The sequence below is a fragment of the Pteropus vampyrus genome, unplaced genomic scaffold, assembly GCF_000151845.1.
Source record: "Pteropus vampyrus isolate Shadow unplaced genomic scaffold, Pvam_2.0 Scaffold28, whole genome shotgun sequence".
Taxonomy (NCBI): Eukaryota; Metazoa; Chordata; class Mammalia; order Chiroptera; family Pteropodidae; genus Pteropus; species Pteropus vampyrus.
Window position 1 is genome coordinate 7,227,504 of NW_011888809.1, and position 20,999 is coordinate 7,248,502.

The window sequence follows — 20,999 nt, forward strand, 5'->3', positions numbered from 1 at the left end:
ATATATATTATATTTAAAGCATATTTAAATGTCACAGTTCTATATACACATATACTCATGTCCAGATGACTGACGGTCAAATGTAATCACTTATATTAATGTTAACATTTTTGATTCACTAGTTAATGAGATACATCTTTTCCTGGTGACCAAATTCAAAATAATCTCTGTAGCTTTCTTCGTTGTATTCTCTCATTCACTTCTACTGTAGACTATGCTTTACTGCCTACTGGCCTCTCCATCTCAATATCCTAGGAGCACTTCAAACACAGTGTTTTCAAACGAAATAAATGTGTTATTTATCCTCCCTCCTTGCCAAACGTGCTTTATCTACTTATAATGGCATTTAGTATTGTGAAGATTGTTTCTGAAAATTAAACACAAGATGATTTGTTCCTTAATTCTGATATATTTATTGTAAAGAAATATTAAATACTATGAAGAGCTTTGTGGATTCCAGAATATTTAAAAGTATTTGGGGGGCGGGGAGTACATCTGTTTATATGTCTCTTTAGCCTGTTCGAAAAATATTACTGCTTTAACCTTTTCTAACTTTCAAGACATTCATTTTTTAAAAAAAAATCCGTTATTGTTAAATTACAAAGTGATTCCTCTTTTAAAAGATAGGATCCTTCAATGTCTGTTAGATGTATGTTACCATGGCAACCTAATAGCAAACTGCAAATCCCAGGCTAAGCACAGCAAATAAAAAACATCGTCGTCATATAGCGTGCTATCTTCTGTGTAGTAGAGAATCCTACACTCATTGTAAGAACCTTATCACACTTACCTTTGTTCACTTCTCTCCCCTCCCAGATTTACTTGAAAAACTGTTTTCTATCAGTGGTAAAATACTAAAATCAGTCAGCTGATGTCTGAGTGCTAGCTGACTACAAGATCATGTATTATGCATTAAAAAAAAACAGTGTCTAAAAGATTTTTAATATTGCGAAAACCAAAAAGTAATGTTTTTTTTTTTTTGCTCTTCTGTAATAAATAAATTACTGCTCAGTAACTGAGAAGAGAATCGAGGACAGGTGGGAGGGAAGTTGGAAAATAGCTTGGTGCTATTCTAGGGAATTTAAATTACCAGCAAGCTGAAACTAATATACATCAATTCTTGTTATTAAATAATTTGAGAAGTATATTTGATTTTCACATTTTGAGTTGTATAAGAGATTGAAAGTAAACATTAAATTATTTGTGGAAAAGATGTTGACTATTATGTAATTGTGACTGTAATGCTGATATTGTCTCTAAAGGCATTTGTTTAGGTTAAATGTCCTTTGGATGTTAAGTAATATACCTGTTACATTTGTAATAGGTATATATGATTTTTGATATTATGATAAATTAAGGATAGGACAAAGTTCAGGTTTTTAAATATTGTTTACACCAGTTCTTCTAAAACTTTAATATTCTTATGAATCATCTGAGATCTCATTAAAATGAAGATTCTGATTCACTTTGTTTAGGGTGGGGCCTGAGAATCTGGATATCTTAACACATTTTCAGGATATGTAGATGCTACTTGCTGGTCCTTGTACTACACTTTGAATATCAAGTCTGCAAGTCACTCTGTGGTGTGGGCAGCTTCTCTGCTGCTCTAACTTCTTGCTTACTAGGTATGCCTTATAATCTATGGCACTGTGTCATGGACTTGCTTATAGTATCCCCTAGAGCAGCAGTTTGCAAAGTGTGGCCCAAGCATCCCTGAAACCCTTTCACAGGATCTACAATGTCAATACTTTCATAATAACGGTAGCATGTTATTTGCCTTTTTCACTTTCATTCACTTGTGAGCATACAGCGGAGTTTTCCAGAGGTTACGAGACGGGTGATGATGTCATTGCTCTGATGATTGATGGGATGTGTACTTCTGTGTTTTTCGTTTTGAATGTTTATCAGTTGTAATTGATGATATGGTAAATATCGGTAGATATAAACAAAAGCTCTTTGAGTTTCATAGTACCTTTTAAGAGACCACAGTCTTTGAGAACTGCTGCCCTGTGGTTTTGGGCCATGGACACACTTGATCTAGAACTTTACTGGAGCAAGTCTTTCCTTAGCCACGGTGACTGCTAAGCCAGAGTGGGAATTTCAGCTCCCCACATGGTCACCGTAGACACTGCAGTGATGTGGCCTCCTTACCACTCTAGGCGGTGGTGAAAGGCCTCCTCTGACACCATTCAAGCGGTGTGGGAGCAAGTAGCACCCTATCTCTGCTCGGTGGGGGTGGATGCCTAGTCTCTCTAGGTGGTCTCCACTGAAGCCGTTATCATGGCTGCTCACGTGGCTTACATCGTCTTCTCCGACAAGGATCCCAGGCGGGATGTTGAAATGCCTCCTTACAGCCTCACCAGGGTGGAGACGCACTTGGTCTTTGCTGGCACAGTGAGGAGGAAGAGGGGACCCCGTTTTTTTTCGGTGATATTTGGCTGGGGTAGAGCCATTATTGCCTGAAAGCTTTATGTCTTGTTAGGCTGCCCTATTCCCAGTCCTTTGGCCTGAGGCAACAAGCCTTGTTTAGCCCCACCCCCACCCCTTAGTTCTGCACCTGTTGGTGTCTTCGCTAGATGTGAGATATTAGAAGCAGAGCAAAAACTCAGGAAACTCACCAAGGTGTCATTCCATGGGTGTTGAGGTCCCTAGCCAGTCTGCAGCCTCTTTCAGAGTCTTCCTGTGTTTGTTTTGCATATAATTTTCAAGGTTTTTAGTTTTACTGAGCAGGAGGAATAGGGAAAGATACACCTATTCCACATTCCTGGAAGTGGAAGGCTCTGATTGCTTTTTGTTTTTTTCTAACTCGCACTGTAGGCCCACTGCATATCCCTTATATTTGGTTATATAAAAATGTCTGAATATTCAAACATTAAAATATTCCCATTAAAGAAAAACTGGATTTGATAAAGCAAATGACTAGTTTTTGGAGAAAATGTTTAAAATTTAATTGCATAGAATTTCCATGAAAGGAGTCATGTCTACGGTTGAAGATTTTATAAAAAAATAAACTAATTTTGTGTAATAAATTTGGGGATTTAAGTTATCAGAATTTTGGAAAATAAAATTTAGAAAAATTGATTCAGGAAGATATAGTGAACCTGTAAAAACCAGTATACAAGATAGAAATTAAAATTTCATAAAGTTAACTTTAAAACGTGGTCCCATAGCTTTAAGTCTAGTTCTTTGTCATTTTCAAAAAAACCCCACATTTAAATGTCATGCCACAGAAGCGATTTTAGAGCATTAAAAAGATGGGGAAACCACTCATTTTACTTAATGAATTGTCGTAACAGCAAACTTGACAAAGATTGTTCCCCAGAACAGTTGCTCCAAATTATGTATTGATATTTGATATTTCTGAAATTAGTTCTGTCACTGTAAGTTTAAAAAGCAGTGGGGGAAAAAAGAATCACACTGTCTGATGTCTCTCCCCACCCTCTACTCTCTCACATTCATCCTCTGGAGTCTCATTCTGTGGTTTCTGCACAGCTCTTTCTTGCTGTCTGTCACACTGCGTTAGCCTCCCTCCCTCCCAGCACACACAGACACTTAAGAATGGCTCTCCTGCCCTGTGGGCATGTCATATCTTCTAGGGAGGATATGACTGGAATCTTTCAGCTGAAATTCAGGAGAGAGAAAATCTCATTTAATCTGTTGCCGCCCAGGCACCTGGTGCAAACAGGGTTGCTGCGGTACTCGAGGGACTTAAAATGGATCGAGACTAGAACTATTCTGTTACTCTTTTTCTGTATGTTAGAAATTTTTAATTACCTACATCGTGAATTTTTTTAAGTACCTATCTTTTGAGGTCTTAAATGTATTTTAAAGAAAAAATGAAAGCAGCAATCAAAGAGTTTTCATAACATTTAATTTCAGTCAGACGATCAGCTTTGACTTATGGTACAGTATTCATATGTTTAGAAAATCTTGTATTATTTTAAATATGTTAATTTTCTAGGTATAGTCTGTTGGTAATGGAGTTTCTTTAGGGAACAGTTAGGGAAACTGGTGTTAGGCAGCACTGCTTCAAATATGTTTCTTTGGGAAAATAATTTAAAATGAAAAGTTTTATCGGATTCAGTATTACTTTATAACTTGTAAAAGTTAGATGATTGCTCTGGAATAATTTTAGAAGGCTTTTTACCATCTCTGTTGGTAGATCTAGTAAACTAGAAACCACAATTACGCAAAATCTTTTACCTTTTGTGGGTTTAGGATTCAAAACATTTAGGTAGGCACATATGTAGAAAATCTTGGCCATGAATAACGATGTAAAAGCAACTAGTGTAACATATGCAGATGATTTATGAGAGAGAGAGAGGGGGAGAGAGAGAGACATTTCTTAACTTCTGTAGGTTAGAAGTCTGGCATGTCCCCCTGGGCCAAAATCAAGGTGGCAGCAGGGCTGTGTTCCTTTCTAGAGGTTCTAGGGGAGGATCCCAGCCTCTAGTGGACACCTGCATTCTTTAGCTCGTGGACCCCTTCCTCCACACAGATGATAATTTTACTTTTTTTAAAAGTGAAAATGAATGAACATAGTACTTAAAACTTAAGCTTTGTCTGGTTTATTTTGTTAAGTTTAATGTATGTGGAACAATCATATGGATGCTGTACTTCATTTACTTCGTAGTTACTATAATGTTTTAATATTTGTCCAGACCCGATGGCCAAGAGAAAGGAAGATAATTTCTTCTCTCCTGACAATGCCAAAAGACCAAGACAAGAAGAGTTGGAGGATTTTGATAAAGACGATGACGAGGATGAATGTACAGTTTCTTTCATTAATGGTACCTCTACTTTAGTAAGTATAAAATTACAAAATTGATATTTTTTGATTAGCATATTTCTCATGGCTGGTTTATATGTCATACTCTTGATAATTAAATAGCCCGAAAAGCAGTATGATTTTTAAAAAGCAGAGGTGAAATAATCTGAGTAATTTTGAAGTTTTTGTTAATTAGAAAAAATTAGTAGAGAAAACAATGATACCAAGAGCTGGTTCTTTGGAAACATCGACAGAATTAAACCTTTAATGAGACCGAAAGAGGGGAAAAAAGAGAGAAGACTCAGATCTCCAGTATCAGCAATGAAACAGTAGCCACGACCACAGACCCTACAGACATCAAAAGGATAGTAAGGGAAAACTGTTCACAGCTCTACACACATAAATTTGACAACTTAGATGGAGTGGACCAATTCTTTAAAAAGCATAAACTATTACAATTTACCCAATATGAAATAGATAATATTAATCACTCTACAACCGTTAATGAAATTTAATTCATTGTTTAGAAACTCCTTATAAATAAATCTTCAGACCTCGTTGGTTTGACTGGAGAATTGTACCAAATATGTAAAAAAGGATTGATGCGAATTGTACACAGTTGTTTCCAGAAAATGTAAGGTGAGGGTACACTTTCCAATTAATGTATCTTGATACCAAAACTAGACAAAGAGGGTACTAAAAAAGCAAACTACAGAACAATGTACCTCATGGCTACAGACACAGAAATTTTAAGGTAATATTAGTAAATAGAATTCAATAATTTATAAAAAGAATTGCATACTGTGATCAAGTGGTTTATTCTAAGCATGCTGGTTCAGGATCTGAAAATCAGTCAGTGTAATTCACCATTTTAACAGGCTAAAGAAGAAAAATCACATGATCATATCACTTGATACAGAAAAGGCAGTTGACAAAAATTTAATACTCATTCATGATTAAAATTCTCAAAGTAGGAATGGAGGGGAACTTCCTCAGTGTGATAAGAAGCATTGACAAAAAACTTACAGCTAATATCATACTTAATAGTGAAATACTGAACTGTCTTTTCCTATGATCAGAAAAAAGGCAAGGATGTCTGTTCTCATCACTTATTTAAAATAGCACTGGATAAGTTAACCAGTATAATAAAGCAAGACGAAGAAACAAAGTTATACAAGTTGGAAAAGAAAAAATAAAACTGCTTCTGTTTGCAGATGACCTGATTGTCTACATAGAAAATCACAGAATTACAAAACAAACAAACGAACTTAAAACTAATAGGTGCATATAGCAAGGTTGCAGAATACAAGATAAACTTTTTTTTTTTTAAGTCACTTGTCATCGACATTGAAAGTAGGGACATTGAAATTCAAAATACGGTACCATTCAAAAAAGAGAAATGCTTAGGTCTAAATCTAACAAAATATGTACAGGACTTGCATGCTGAAAACTATACAATGCTGGTGAAATGAGTCAAAGAAGACCTAAATAAATGGAAAGGTGTATGATATTCATGGACTGGAAGACTCAACATTGAAAAGATAATGGTTCTTCCCCCAAAATAACATATAGGTTTAATGCAATTTTTATTAAAATTCCAGCAAGATATTTTGTAGATATCTATAAATTTTTTTCTGAAATTTATATGAAATGGCAAAGGAACTAGTATAGATAAAACAATTTTGAAATAGAAGAATAAAAGTGGGAGGAATCAGTCTACCCAATTTCAAGACTTATGATTTACTTACAGTAATCAAGACAGTGTGGCGTTGGTGTAGGGATAAACACATAGATCAATGGAATAGAACAGAGCAGCCAGAAATAGACCCACACAAATTATAATGAACTTAATTTTGACAAAGGTACAAAGGCCCTTTTAGCAAATGTACTGCAACAGACATCTATAGGCAAAAAAGTGAACCTCAACCTAAGTACAGAAATTAACCCAGAATTGGGTAATAGATTTAACTGTAAAACATAAGACTTTAAAATTTTTAGAAACAAACACAGTACAGATCTCTGGAATCTAAGGCTGGGCAAAAAACTCTCAAACTTGACCCCAAATGCACAAATGGTAAAACAAAAAAATGTTAAACTGAACCTCATCAAAATTAAAAATATTTTATCTGCAAAAGACCCCATTAAGAGGATGAAAAATCAAACTACATACAGACGAGGAGAAAATATTTGCAAACCTCATCTATAACAAATACTAGTACCTCAAATATATAAAGAACTCTCAAAATTCAGTAGTTAAAAGCAAATGATCCAATTTAAGAATGCGCAGAAGACATACAAAAACATTTCACTGAAGAGCAGGATATATAAATAGCAAGCACATGACATGAAGTTCAGTATCATTTGTCATGTGAATTAAGACCACAATAAGATATCAGTACATACCCATCAGAATGGCTAAAATTAAAAAAAAACAAACAAACGGACAACACCAGATGCTGGCAAGGATGTGGAGAAACTGGTCATTTATGTATTTACTGGTGGGATGTAAAAGAGCCACTCTGGGAAATAGTTTGGCATTTTCTTAAAAAAATTTAACATGTAACTACCTACCATATAACCCAGCATTTGTCCCAGAAATGAAGATTTATCTTCACACAAAAATCTATAGATGAATATTTTACACAGCTTTATGTGTAATAGCAAAATACTGAGACAACCCAGATGTCATTTATTTGGTGAGTGAATGGTTAAACATGCTATGGTATATCCGTACCATGACTAATAAATAAAAAGCTGTGAATTGCTGATATAGGCAACAATAGACAATTATGTTGAGTGAAAAAAAAAAAAAAAATCTCAAGGTTCTGTATGATTCCATTTATATAACATTCTTGAAATGATGGTGATACAGAAATGGAGAAGATATTTAGTGGGCCAGAGTTAAGAAGGGGATGGATTAGGTGGGCTGCAAATGTGGCTTTATATAAAGGGGCAACATGAGGGATACTTATGGTGGAAATATTCTCTGTTTTGACTGCGTCAATGTGAGTGTCCTGGAAGTGATATGGTTCTATAGTTTTCAAGATGTTACCATGGACAGAAACTGGGTAAAGGAGTCATAGGATATCTGTGTTATTTCTTACAGCTGCATCTGAATCTACAATTCGATCAAAACAAAATTTTTTTGTATTTTAAAACGTCTTTCACCATGATTTCTGGTATTCTGCTTATACAATGATTTCAATGTTTTCTGCTTTTTAATAAGATGATGCCCGGAAGAGGAGAGCCCAGGGAGGTTTTTGAAGAAACTTTAAATGCTAGAGACATTAAGTGTTCTTTGAAAAAATTGGAATGTTTGGTAAAATAGGTTGATTTATTTTATTTCTGAGTATGAGGTATGACCACTGTGTGCCAAACTCTTGATGAAAACATTTATAAACCTCTAATGTAACCATGATTTACAAGCGGAAATTATTTCTGTTTTGTAGATTTAGAAACCATATATTCTTTATACATTACCAAAGTCACACTGTTATCATAATAAGTGACTGTCACAGAAAGTCACAAGAAAATCAGACTTTGCTTTTTAAGAATGGGTACTCTACTCTTTGAATTATCTATATCAAGGTCAGCATTCAAATTATAGCTGGATAATCATCTTTCAGAGAGGGTCTAAATATGGTTCTGTATATCACAGGTAGTTTTCCGTACACCAGTGGTTCTCAACCAGGGGGCTTTGCACCCTCCTAAGACATTTAGCAATGTCTGGCTATGTTTCGGTTGTCACAACTGAGGAGGGGTCCGTGCTACTCAAAAGGCACAAGACAGCCCTGCCTCCAACAAAAAATTATCTGACTCAAAATGTTAGTATTCATATTAAGAAACCTGTGGTACACTTATTCCATCCTTTAGGGACTTTACAATGCATAGGTACTCATATAAGGTTCCCAGTTAATTTTATCTTATTGATTGAAGTTAATGTTACTAATTTTCTGTAGCTTTTTTCATTGATAACACTCCTGGTCTTTCTCCTGCTAGCAATCGCTTACATGATTATAGTGAGTGAATTAGACAGGTTGATTGTTTTCCCCTATTGTTTTTTTATTAATAGACTGCAGCAGAAGTTGGAATAATTGAAAGTATTCAGCTCAGAAACTTCATGTGTCATTCGATGCTTGGACCCTTTAAATTTGGTTCTAACGTCAATTTTGTTGTTGGCAACAATGGAAGTAAGTGCTTTTGCCTTTTTTAACTTTGAGAAGTTCCTTCAAGTTAGACTGCATTAACTTTTTTAATTAGGTGATTATTAGTGCTGATAAATATAAGCTTTACATCTATAATTTTGTGATCATGAATATTTTCAATATTTGCTGCTTATCTGCACTTTAAGAAAATAATGAGTTAACTCTAGGTTCATTATATGTGCAATAGGGATAAACATTTTCTGCTTTTCCTTTAAATCCATTTACCCTGGAATTCATATCACAGAAGAATGAATAAGCTCTCCTTATTCAGATTGAGGCTGCCCTGTGTCTCACATTATTAAATGTCGTAACAGAGCATAAATAAAATGCCATGGGAATCAAAACACGAAGGAAACGAATTCTCACTTTTGTGGCCATTTGATAGCATTAAGAGGAGGCGGTATTTGTGCTGGTACTTGACTGAAAATTATAGATTCTTTAGGTCTTATTGAGATGTTCCAGGCAAAGATCACTCATTGGCCAAGATTTGGAAGGATAGAAGTAGATGTTTGTGGAGAGTTGTGAATAACCTTTATGGCTTTAGCATGTTGTCCGTGGTAGGGAGCGACAGAAACTGAGAGTCTTATTGTAGGTGATACTGTTGATCTTGACTGCCATGAAAAGATTTGAGGTTTTATTCAGAAGTCAGTGGAGAACCACTTAAAGTTTTTGAGTAAAGTGATGACATGATCAAGATGTGTGAAACCAGCTGGCCACACTGGAGAATAGATGAGAAGGGGAAGACACAGGTGTTAGAAAGATTAGATCGCTTTTGTGATAGACCAGCCAGGCTTGAGGTGTTGCCAGCTTGACTGAGCCAGTGCACAGGGACAGAGGCTTGTCCGAGTCTACAGTTGGTAACGGTGCTGGGACTTGAAAGTAGGTGTGTGTATTTCCAGTCTGTTTAGTTCCTTGGTTTCCCTACTCTATATTCAGTCAAAAGGAAAGAGTTTTTTTTTTTTTTTTTTCCAGAAGAGAATGGACAAAGGGATCAATGCTACAGGGGACAAGAAGTGAAGAAAGACCAGTGGGTTCTGCAGTTAGGTCTTTTCTTATTTTTAACTTTGAAACAGTGATTTTATTGATAAAACTTAAGAAGAAATAATGCAATTAGTGGGAAGTGGAAAGAAAAGAGAGACTTAGAATAGGGATGTGAAAGGCATCCCAGGACCTAAACTGGGTTAACTAGCGGTGTGTTTTGGTTAATTTGGAGTATATTGTGGAAGATGATGGGCTGATAAGAGTTGATTGAATTGATTGATCATGGAATTCATAAAATGGTTATCATATTCTGGATAATTTTGTAAATTTTGGAATTTTAGCTTGTGATACTGTCTGTCTGTTAGGATAAAAAGAAGTACACTGCAATGAGGTGTGGAATGAGTACTATTCAAATTAGGAGTAATAATTCAACTATGACATAAAACATCTATCTGTATGACTGAAAATTGTTCATATTTAAGTTTCTTCATTCAGCAGATAGGCAGTTGTCTGTGGCGGGCAGATATTGGAGATACAGCACTAAAGAGAGTAGACAGCATTCCTGTCCCTGCGGAATTTGGATTCGAGGGTTGTTAAAAATAGGTTTTGATTTCTAAGAATTTGTGGAAAAAGTAAGTTGTAATTAAATTAGAATGTAATAAAAGTAAGATGCATTAAGTCTATATGTATAGTTAGTTCATTTAATAAACTAATGGGCCAGGATACGGTGGGATTTTTAGGTTGGAAAGTTATCGACCATTTATTCCATTTTCTTATTAGTGGCAAAAACTTAATTCCTGAAATGGACTAATTTTTTCTAATAACAGTAGCTAAATATTTTATGATATATACAACTTTTTTTTAAAAAAACTTTATTGCTTTGGCATTGGAACAAAATTATAATTGAAGTATAACACTTTTAGGGTTATACTAATTCACATTTTCATTCAGAAATCTTTTTACAGCAAATTTAGGAGTCAGCCTTTTTTCCCCTGTCTTTAATGATTGTGATTTCTTCAACACCTTTCTCCTTAGGCGGGAAGAGTGCAGTACTCACAGCTCTCATAGTTGGTCTTGGTGGAAAGGCAATCGCCACTAATAGAGGATCTTCTTTAAAAGGTTTTGTGAAAGATGGACAGACGTAAGTGTTTGCTTTCTACGTGCATTTTTCACTTCTTTGGTAAGAACAGCTGCTTTAGATTCCCAGTTCACATAGACGTCATAGGAAATGAACTGGCTTCTCGGAACTGGAGCAGAGGTAGCGAATCTTTTCATTCCTTTCTCTCGCTCCCTGTTGCCAGCATGGCTCACTGTTGCCTGTTATCCTCTGCAGACAGAAAGCTTGTGTAAGTCATGGCCTTGTGCCCGTCTACCTACACCTCGTTTCTTTTACCTTTCTGGAAGAACCAGTAGTGATAAATCTGTCTACTTGTGTTTAAAGGAATAGTTATAAACATTGGACTTTCCTGACTCTTGATCCAAACCTAGCTATGTCAAGTCCATGTTGTTATGACATAGGCGAAAGCAGAATCTGTGACCAGCAAAAGTGTCTCTGCACAGAATTCCTGCCTCTGGCTCGTTAAGAATTCCAAAAAATTCTTATTTCATATCCTTGACCCAGGTGGTTTGCCAGTGAGTTTGATTTGAGGACCACACTCACAAGTCTGCGTGTGGTCCAGCTTGACTGTTGCTGAATGGTCATATAAGTACCCTCTTTGGCTTTACATTTTTATTTCTTTTTGTTATAACTTGCCTTCACTTAAATGTATAATAATTGCCCAGTTTACATTATCATACACTCATGGCCTTTTGCCCATTAGGAGCTTTCTTCAGGATGATGTCCTTATTCTTTTTAATACTTCCTTGGATAGCTCTACAGGGACCCTTGTTTCTCCTGACATCTAGATGCTCCAGACTATCAGATCTCCCAGACCGAGACTGCTTCCAGTGCTCATTGCTCTCTCACGCTAGTGCCCCAAACACGGGGAACTGTGATAATTAACAGTGATTTTTTTTTTCATATATTTTTTTCCTTTGCTCAGTGTTGTATCCATTTAACTTCTCCCATTTTATTACTAAAAAATAGAGCGAGGACGAGATGTGAGTTAGGATTATGGATTTCTTATGTATCTCTCAGAAACCTGTCAACCGGTGGTTATTGGTATCAGTTCAACACCAACAGGAATCTCCAATTTGGGGTGCAGTCCTGAAGGAAATTTTATTCAGTGCAAAGAGCTCAGTTGTGATCTAGCACAGCTGTGAGAACAGCACTGTTACAATAGTGTTACAGCTCAGTTATGAAGCAGCGTGGCTGCGAGGTGGCCCTTGGGGCCCTCCCTTGCTGGCTAGACAACTCTGCTCCACCTGCTCTGATCCGGTCCATTCTACTTTGCTAGAGTGAGAGAGACATCTTCAGAGGTGTTTCAGCTCTAGCTGGGGAAAAGCAGTCTTCAGTGAAAAGGGAAAGTGCTCTCCAAGCCAGAGGGAAGCAGATTTATATAAATAGAAGCCCCCTCTCCTGGTCCCTGAGGGGTTCATCTTCGTGCAAATGAAGAATCTAAATCTTCACAGTTTGATTGATCTAAAAGGCACTGTCTTATTGGTCAGAATGGAACCACTCTGGTCAGTGAAGATGTTGATGGGGGTGGGATATAGTTGTACAGCTCTGATTGGATGGGAAAGCCTCACTCCTATTGGTCAAAATATCATTCCAGGAACTCCTTTATAAGGAGTGGCTGGGGTGGCTGGGATTGTTGGGATGGCTGGAACACAGTGAAGCAGGTAGCTCAATGTAGGAAGCAAGCAGCTTCGTGCAGGCTTCTATCTGAAATGGGATTTGCATGAGAAGCTCCTGTGTAGAAATGCCTGCAAGGCTCTGTATGTTTTAAATTTGAGTCCAGCTAGTCATCAAGAGCCCTTCTTATTAGGTCTCTTCTTTCTAAGGGTCCATAAACCTTGGCAATCTTAACCCTAAGTTAGGGTTCCAAGCTGACTCAGGATAAGCAGGGAAAAGATACACAGAAAATTATTTCCCATGCTGTGTGGCCTCGGAAAAGAACTATTTGGTAACAGTTCTCTAGCATATTTTGTTCCTACTTATCTTATTTGGGCCCTTGCCCAGCAAGGTCTTCTCTCCCGTAGTCCCCAAACAAAATTATGTCTGAAATAAAAAATTAGTTACTTTAACAGTTAATAGTCCCAACTCAGTTTCAATTCGTTATACGTAACTATACATTTGTTAGTTGTCTAAACAATCACTGAGTCTACCAGATAATACATTCATCTTTCAAATAGAAGCTTTAGGAGGAAATCATTTTTTTCTGTATCATTAAATGTTTTATTTTTCCCATTTGGGAAGAACCTGGACCAAAGCAGAAACTTCCTTTTGAGACTTGACCTTGGAATACCCCACGAAGAAGGGAGGGAGAGAAGGAGAGAGGATGGAAGGAAAAGAAACAGGCTAGCTTACATAAATCATGAACTTTTGAGGATACAGATGCCTGTAGGTAGGAACATTAATATATTTTAAATGAGTTAATAACAGTTAAAAGCTATAACCTGAGCTCAGTCTCTTTTTTACTGACCTTGCCTGAAAAAGTATCTGTAAACAGCTTTTCCAGACCCATTACTATTCCTCTATAAAATTCTATAAAATTCCCCTTATTTTATAGTCTTTGATTAGTCATCATGTTTTCACAGAATCAGCTCACTGAGCTTTTCAGTTCTATTCATAGTCTATCCTGCATCTAAAAATGTATGTGGTTATCCCACCTCACCTCGCGAGGGAATCCTAAGGACTCTCCTCCCCATTGTCAACATTGCGCTCTCCATTTGTGACACCTGGGTGTTGGGCTGCCTTAGCGATGCTTGCTGAACACAGGAGAAACCAGAGAGCTATGCCTTGAGACCCTTTCCCTGGGCCTCAGCCTTCTGATGTCCCCCAGCCTTTTTTAGTGATTTGGGGACAGCGGATCCATTCTCCTAATAGTATATCTTCTTCCGTGGATACCGCACACAGTGACCCGAGATCTCATGCCCCTGGCTCTTCTGGTTCTTCCTGAACACAATCGATTCACTGTTCCCTCCCTCGGCCTTTCTGATGTTAGCACCAGTGGAACTGGGATCTTTGCATCAGTCCTGCTTTGACATCAGCTACGGCACTTGGAGTGGGTTATGGAGGGACGAAAACTCACGTTTCTGCTCTGCATTCCTGATTCAGCTAGTCAAGGTTACAGGACTTTTTGTGGATGAGCTGGGTCCCCAGAGAACAGGCAGCTGCATATTTTTACATTGCTTTTTGCCTTGTTCCTCGATGTCATCGATGTGTGCTGCTGCCAGTTACCTTTGTGCGGATAGGTTCTTCCAGAGTTGAGAAAGAAGGCAGATTCGTACTGTGGCACTGCTTGTCTGCATTGTCCTTAAAGAACTCTCACTGATAGTCTCATTTCACTTAAACATCTCCCATATTTACAGACAGCAGGCTACCTGGCCCTTCAGCCAAATGCAGCATCAGCCACATCAATCTGCTGGGGAGGTAGCAGTTGGTGCCCAGCTCACTTGTCCCTGTCTCCTTTAAGCAATTACTATTAGGCTGTTTTTTTAAGCCTTAATTTTTTAATAACTTGTGGATCGGGGAGCAAGAGCTAAGCAAACCCTCCCGTGTGTCTCTTGTAATATCAGTTTACCGTCAGTTTTTTTCTGTGTTTCCTACATATGGGAGCAATTTTGGAATATGATTATGAATTCATGAAAACAAGTTCTATTAAAGATCTCACTTAATTACTAATTAAAGCAGTTTTGCCTTAAAGGACTTCATCATTTTGGCAGGTATCCTTATTAACCAGAGAAAATATTTGTCTTTTATGTTTGAAGACATTATAAGTATGTATTTATTAATGTCCTTTGTTAATATTTTTTTACCAAGTCTTATTTTAACAGAAGTTAGAGTAGAAAAACTGATTTTTTTCACCCTATAATGTTAAAATATTCATGGCTGTAAATGTTTTGAACTTATGTGAAACTTTAAAAATAATTCTTTTATAATACTAATAAGACTTTACGAAATTTCGAGCTTTAGTTTATATTTATTGGTGTCAATATTCTCATTTCATTGCCAAGTAATTGAAAAATTGAAGTTGCTTCCCTTGATTCTCATCCTCTTAGAAAATGTTATTCCTTCACCATAATTCTTACTTTATCCTTCTGAAAGGCCTGCTGTCAACATGATGCTTTATTATGTAATTTAGAGTAGTCAGGCATTATAATATTGATTATAATTGCTTATAAGAAAATACATAACTACTTGATTTGAAACAAAATTTTTTTTTGTGCAAATGTAGTATTTCTGTTATGGATAGAATAGTCAATTTTTTTTAAGAAAGCTCTTATTCTAAACTTTAATTTTTTGTGAGATCTTTCACATCATTCTGTAGAAGCCTATTAGTGTTCAACTCCTGGTATAAAGCTACTTTTCAAATGAATTAGCCAAATTACTTGGAAGTTTTGAAAATTATAGTAAGCCATGTATAGTTGCACCGTACCTTCGTGTGACTTAGCTTAACCTTATTGCTTTAGCTCAGCAGATATCTCAATAACATTAAGGAACAGAGGTGATGATGCCTACAGAGCAAATGTGTATGGTGACTCTATAGTTGTGCAACAACACATCAGCATGGATGGAAGTCGATCTTATAAACTAAAAAGTGCAACAGGTTTGTTATGAATTTTTTATTTCATATAAAATTTTAGTAAATATCCAGTTAAAAAGAGATAAGTGACTGTACTGGTATCCATTGAAAGGGCACTGCTCATCTCTTGCAACGTCTTTCTTGTAAGGTGATTGGTTGGTTGCATGTACGAATATATATACACATATTACACACAGTTTTTGTACCACAGGAGATTCTACAGCAAAACCTTGATTAGAAGAATTTGAGTTCATTCGAAACAGGCTATGCCATTTTGTTCTCAAGTGCAGACCTCCTTTCACCCCCATAGTTTCTGTCCCACTTGAAAAGAGATGGTTAGCAAAAGGTGAGAGAGGACGTAAAGGCAGAGGAGGTGAATGTTAACTGAACAGATAGATGAGAGGGAAAAGAAAATGTTTCGCTACGGGAAGAGGAGAAGCACTGTCGCTCCATCTGGACTTCTACCTGTGTGAACTGGTGTCATGATGAGTACAGCACCCCAGTTCATCAGATGTATGCGTGCTCAGTGGTACCTCTCTTAAAATGAGAAGTAATCTTTTAAATAATTGCTCGTATTTTTCTGTATTGTTGCCCTATAAACAATCTGGTTATTTTATGTTTCTCATAACTAGGCACAGTGGTTTCCACTAGGAAAGAAGAGCTGATTGCAATTCTTGATCATTTTAACATACAGGTAATTGCTAAATTTGTGTTTCCGATTAATTAATGCACCTGGTTACTTTTTTTTTTGTGATTTCCTTTGTGTTGTAGAAAGAATTAAAATGACCTTACCTGAGTAAATTGACCATAGGAAGAATATGTATTACTATTGTTAGTGAAGTTTCTTAAAATTTAGTAATTCAAAGGAAATGGTACTATAACACCTTTTGTTGATAGAGCAGTCAGAGACCATCTGTCTACACCCCTGTGTAATAAAAGTTTAGGTTCATAAAGGCTGACGGTTCCTTTGCTTTCTGCTCTCCTAGTCAGAATAGCATCATAGTTTTCTAACCTCAGTCGCTAAATTCTTGTAGAAAAGAAATTTATTCTAGGAAGATAAAGCGTTTTTTTATGTATTTTGGAGATATTGATCATATCCGTAGGAGACAAGGGTTCAGTCCTTTTTGCTAAGATGTTTTGACTTAATCGTTGGAAACAGGGCACATATAGTCCTGCAGCATCAGCACTGGAATTGTCTTTGGTGGTTTTCTAATCCAGACCCTTTATTTTGTAGGCGAGAAATTGGGGGCCAGAAAAAGTAAATTTGCACTTACAGTTGCCTGGGTACAGTTACTGGGGGCTCCTGGATGGGGATCCAGGCATTCCCCTTGCATTCTGATGCGCTATCCATGGTGCCACCCTGCCTTATTCCAGAATGAAGACCGCCAAGACTTGTCATCAAGGAAAAAGGACAATTACAAGTCTGGGTCTCTTGCCCACTTTACTTTAGCACATAGCTGTCTAGAAAAAGTTTCTGCGATGGTAGAAATAGTCTGAATTTTGCTGTTCGATGGCGTAGCCACTAGCCATGTGTGGCTCTTGAGTGCCTGAAGTCTGTGACTGAGAAATCAAATTTTTTATTTTACTTAATTTTACTTAATTTAAATGTAAGAAGCTGCATGTGACTGATAGCTTGCATTTCAGACAACACAGCTTTCGAAAAATAATTGAAATCTGGTGCAAAGCAGATATAGCAAATAAAATTGGGTCTAGAATGTGAACAATTTGTTAAGCAAAATCAGGAAAACCAAAAGTTGGAGTTTATAGAATCAGAGGTGTTGGGAGAATCTTGAAGGGCATCCAATATAGTTATCACACTCATACTTACCCAATGGGGAAATCACCTGTGCCTGAGACTTCTGATTTATCTGTGGACTGCTGTATTTATTAGAAAGTTCTTATTATGTGAAAAGTTGAATAAACTTGTTTCTCTAAGCTCTCACTTCCTTGCAGAATGTAAAACGCGTTTATTCTCTTTTGAAATATTTGAAGATTGTTATAACTCCTTTAGTCTTCGTCTTGTATGATTCAGTTCACTGAAGGTTCAGGTTCATTGATCAAAATACAGAAGAAGGTCTAGAACTGCACTTATCGCTCTAGTAGCCACGAGCCACATGTGGATATTGAGCCCTTGGAATGTTGGTAGTCCAAATCGAGATGTGCTGTGGTGTGAAATACACACCAGATTTTTAGGCTTAATGCAAAGGAATAACTCAGTTTTTATATTGATTACATGTTAAAATGATGATACATTAGCTGTATTAGATTAAAATATTAAAATTAATTATACCTGTTTCTTGTGTTTTTAATGTAGCTACTGGAAATTTTAAAATTATATGTGTGGTTTGCAGTGTATCTCGGTTGACAGTGCTTGCGTAGAATAAGCAGGAGGGAGGAGAGTATTTAATGTCATAATGTGCCTGGTTATAGTTGTCCCCTGTGCCTCCCCTTCTTTTCTTTTCTCTGAGGTTGACCTGTTTGTGTTTGCTCCAGGGTCTCAGTAGGTGAAGCTGCAAAATTCTTAAGTGATTCCTAGCGTAGTGTAGGAACGAGGAGCCCCATTCCAGAAAGAATGAAAAGGGTGTGGAGAAAAGAATTCAAACTTTGGGGAAAGCTCTTAATCTCGAGCTGCTGGTAAGAAGTCTGTCATTAAACCTAGTGCATTAGGTCTTACTTTTAAGAAGTCAGATACAGTGTGAAATTAAGATAAAGGGCAGGCCTTGTAGAAAATTATATGGCAGCCAGAGTCTTGTCTACCTATAGCATAAGAAAAATGTAATAATGCAGAAGTTTCTTTTATAACTACATAATTTTTTTTTTTGTTAAAAGAGAAGACCCAAAATTTTACTGAAAAGGAAGATTTTAACCATTGGTATACTAACAAAGTACAATCAGTATTTTACAGATGGTGAAATGAAGGAGTTTTAACCTTTTAAAATTTATACTGGTCCTGCATATTCTGTAACTTAGGAACAAGATTATTTTCTAACATATTGGTTACTCGGTTATTAACACTAAAGATAAAAGATATAAAAACCTGAATCTTTTTGAAAAAAGTATTTAAAATTTTTTTTTCAACTATACTTTGAACTGTTACTATACTTTACTGTTACCTTAAATGTACTTTAACTCGTTAGCCAAAGACAGTTTCATTCAAGCAGTGGCTTATTTAAAATGATTCCCCCCTCCAAAAGATAGACATGTCTCCGATATTTCCATTTGTTTCACAATGTCTTCATGAAGAAATAACCACAAATGGGAAACCTGAGAAACTGCTAAAAGAAAAATAAACAATACTTGTCATCATAATTCGGATGAAAAAGAAACCTAGTTGGACTTTTTAGTATTTGGAGAATCCGAGTAACGTGCCCAGAGCTACAGGAGAGGGTAGGGACAGAGCCCAAACAAGAACTGTCAGCTGACTCCCTCGTGAGGGCTTTTCCTGCAGTGCTGGCCAATGGTTAACCAGTAGCATAGGAGCGATAGTCTGTAAAACAGGTGAAAGAAATTAAAACTTTCTAAAACATTTCTTCAGAGAATTCTTGTGCTTGTGCCTTCATGGAATGGCAGAATATTTAATTTTGACTATAGTATTTATTTTAGTATCATGAAGTATTGAAACATTTTCTCTGCATTTTAACATTTTTTTCTTTGTGTATTTACCCTGATGCTCTAACCTTTGGCTAGTACTTAGCCTTTCTCATGGTACCGTAGGTCAATTGTAGTGTATATTTCAGTTCATTTATCCTTAAGCTTTTAAAGTGAAGTATTCAAAAATAACCTTTGTTTGTTTCAGGTGGATAATCCAGTTTCTGTTTTAACACAAGAGATGAGCAAGCAGTTTTTGCAGTCTAAAAACGAGGGCGACAAATACAAAGTAAGGAGCATCAAGTAAATATAAACTTAATAAAAGAACATTTATAGATTAAGCACATACACTGGACATAATTCGTGTTCTCATAGTAAATATTGAGGTATTTTATTAAGCCACCTTTTTAAAGTAATGTTGTCGGACTATTTAGGAAATTAAGTAAGATGGTAAATTAACTTTACCAAAAATATTAATTTCTTGGTAAATCCTTGCTTTTAATTTTGGCTTTTAATTCCAAGGGAGAATGGATTATTATTTTCTAAAATTAATCTTTAAGGAAATACAAGAGAATAATTGGCCACACATACATAATAACTTTTAAACCTTAAATTATTTAAGACTCAAAAAGCTAACAAAATTGTGGTGTCTACTAAAACTCACAGTGTAACTTTGAATTGAGTTTAGGTATTTTCTAAAAGTTTACGATGCACTAAGATCAGGGATTGCAAGTGTTTTCTCTGTTTTTACATTTGCTTAAAGAATGGAAGACTCGGTTAAAAATGAGCTTTCAGAATGGTTTTACTGTTACACCAAAAGTGTTTTCTTTCATGGGGTTTTAAGAGCTTTTGCAAATGCACATATAGATGTGAATATAGTTGGTTAAATTTGAGGCCTGAAATAAGACATGTTCTTTTGTGTTTATGTGTCCTTGCTTAAGTATGGTTTTCATGTCATTTTTACATAATTGGTCTAAAATTTTGGAGACCAATTTTTTTTTTTTAACAGTTGCATGGAAGTTTGCAAACTCCTGTTTTTCTTGTTGATATAGTTCTTCATGAAAGCAACCCAACTTGAACAGATGAAAGAAGATTATTCATACATTATGGAAACAAAAGAAAGAACAAAGGAGCAGATAAATCAAGGAGAAGAGGTTTGTAAACACTTAATGCAGATATTTTTGAGATCAGTTAAATTTTTATAGGTCTTATAAATAGTATTGTAAAATTATATACGTATATATAGATATCTATACAGAACTAATAACATTTTTGTAGCACTGTATGAAGTATTAGGAAGTGTGGTTCTTAATATTCAGTGTATTTATTAGCTTTTACTTTCTCTTTTTGTAATAATGGGCATGTATTCATCTTACTTCCTCAGCCACTAGAGGACAGAGCAGTATCTTATATTCTTATCCCTTGATATGTGGCTGATTGGTTCTACAATAAGATATCACCAATTCCCACTCTTAAGTAGTTAAAAAACTGTAATATTTATTTTGGTGGGAAAATAAACTCAAACCTCAAGCTGACATTAAACATATACATTTATAATTATGTATGATAGATGACTTTTTCATCACACTAGTAAAATGTTAACGTTCATTAAGCATTGATGGCTTGGTAGGAGCTGTCACTTCAGTACTCACAGCTGTGCAAATTTGCTTGATTAGAAATCTCTTAAGCCAGTGGGACTGACTTAAGTTTGTTTTTACATCTGCTGTATTTTGTACTTACACCTCTTCAGATTCCCGAAGGTCTACCTTT

At 36.1% G+C, this 20,999-nt stretch overlaps 1 protein-coding gene across 1 annotated transcript in view; it reads left to right on the forward strand.

Moving 5' to 3' along the window:
* Positions 1 to 20,999, forward strand: part of SMC6 (structural maintenance of chromosomes 6) — a 58,352-nt gene that overhangs the window by 1,719 nt on the left and 35,634 nt on the right. The window contains exons 2-8 of the mRNA XM_023528504.1: positions 4,662 to 4,804; positions 8,841 to 8,958; positions 10,990 to 11,095; positions 15,529 to 15,665; positions 16,274 to 16,335; positions 19,438 to 19,518; positions 20,282 to 20,383. Coding sequence (XP_023384272.1) covers positions 4,667 to 4,804; positions 8,841 to 8,958; positions 10,990 to 11,095; positions 15,529 to 15,665; positions 16,274 to 16,335; positions 19,438 to 19,518; positions 20,282 to 20,383 — 744 coding nt within the window. The 5' untranslated portion in view covers positions 4,662 to 4,666. The remainder of the gene's footprint in view (positions 1 to 4,661; positions 4,805 to 8,840; positions 8,959 to 10,989; positions 11,096 to 15,528; positions 15,666 to 16,273; positions 16,336 to 19,437; positions 19,519 to 20,281; positions 20,384 to 20,999) is intronic.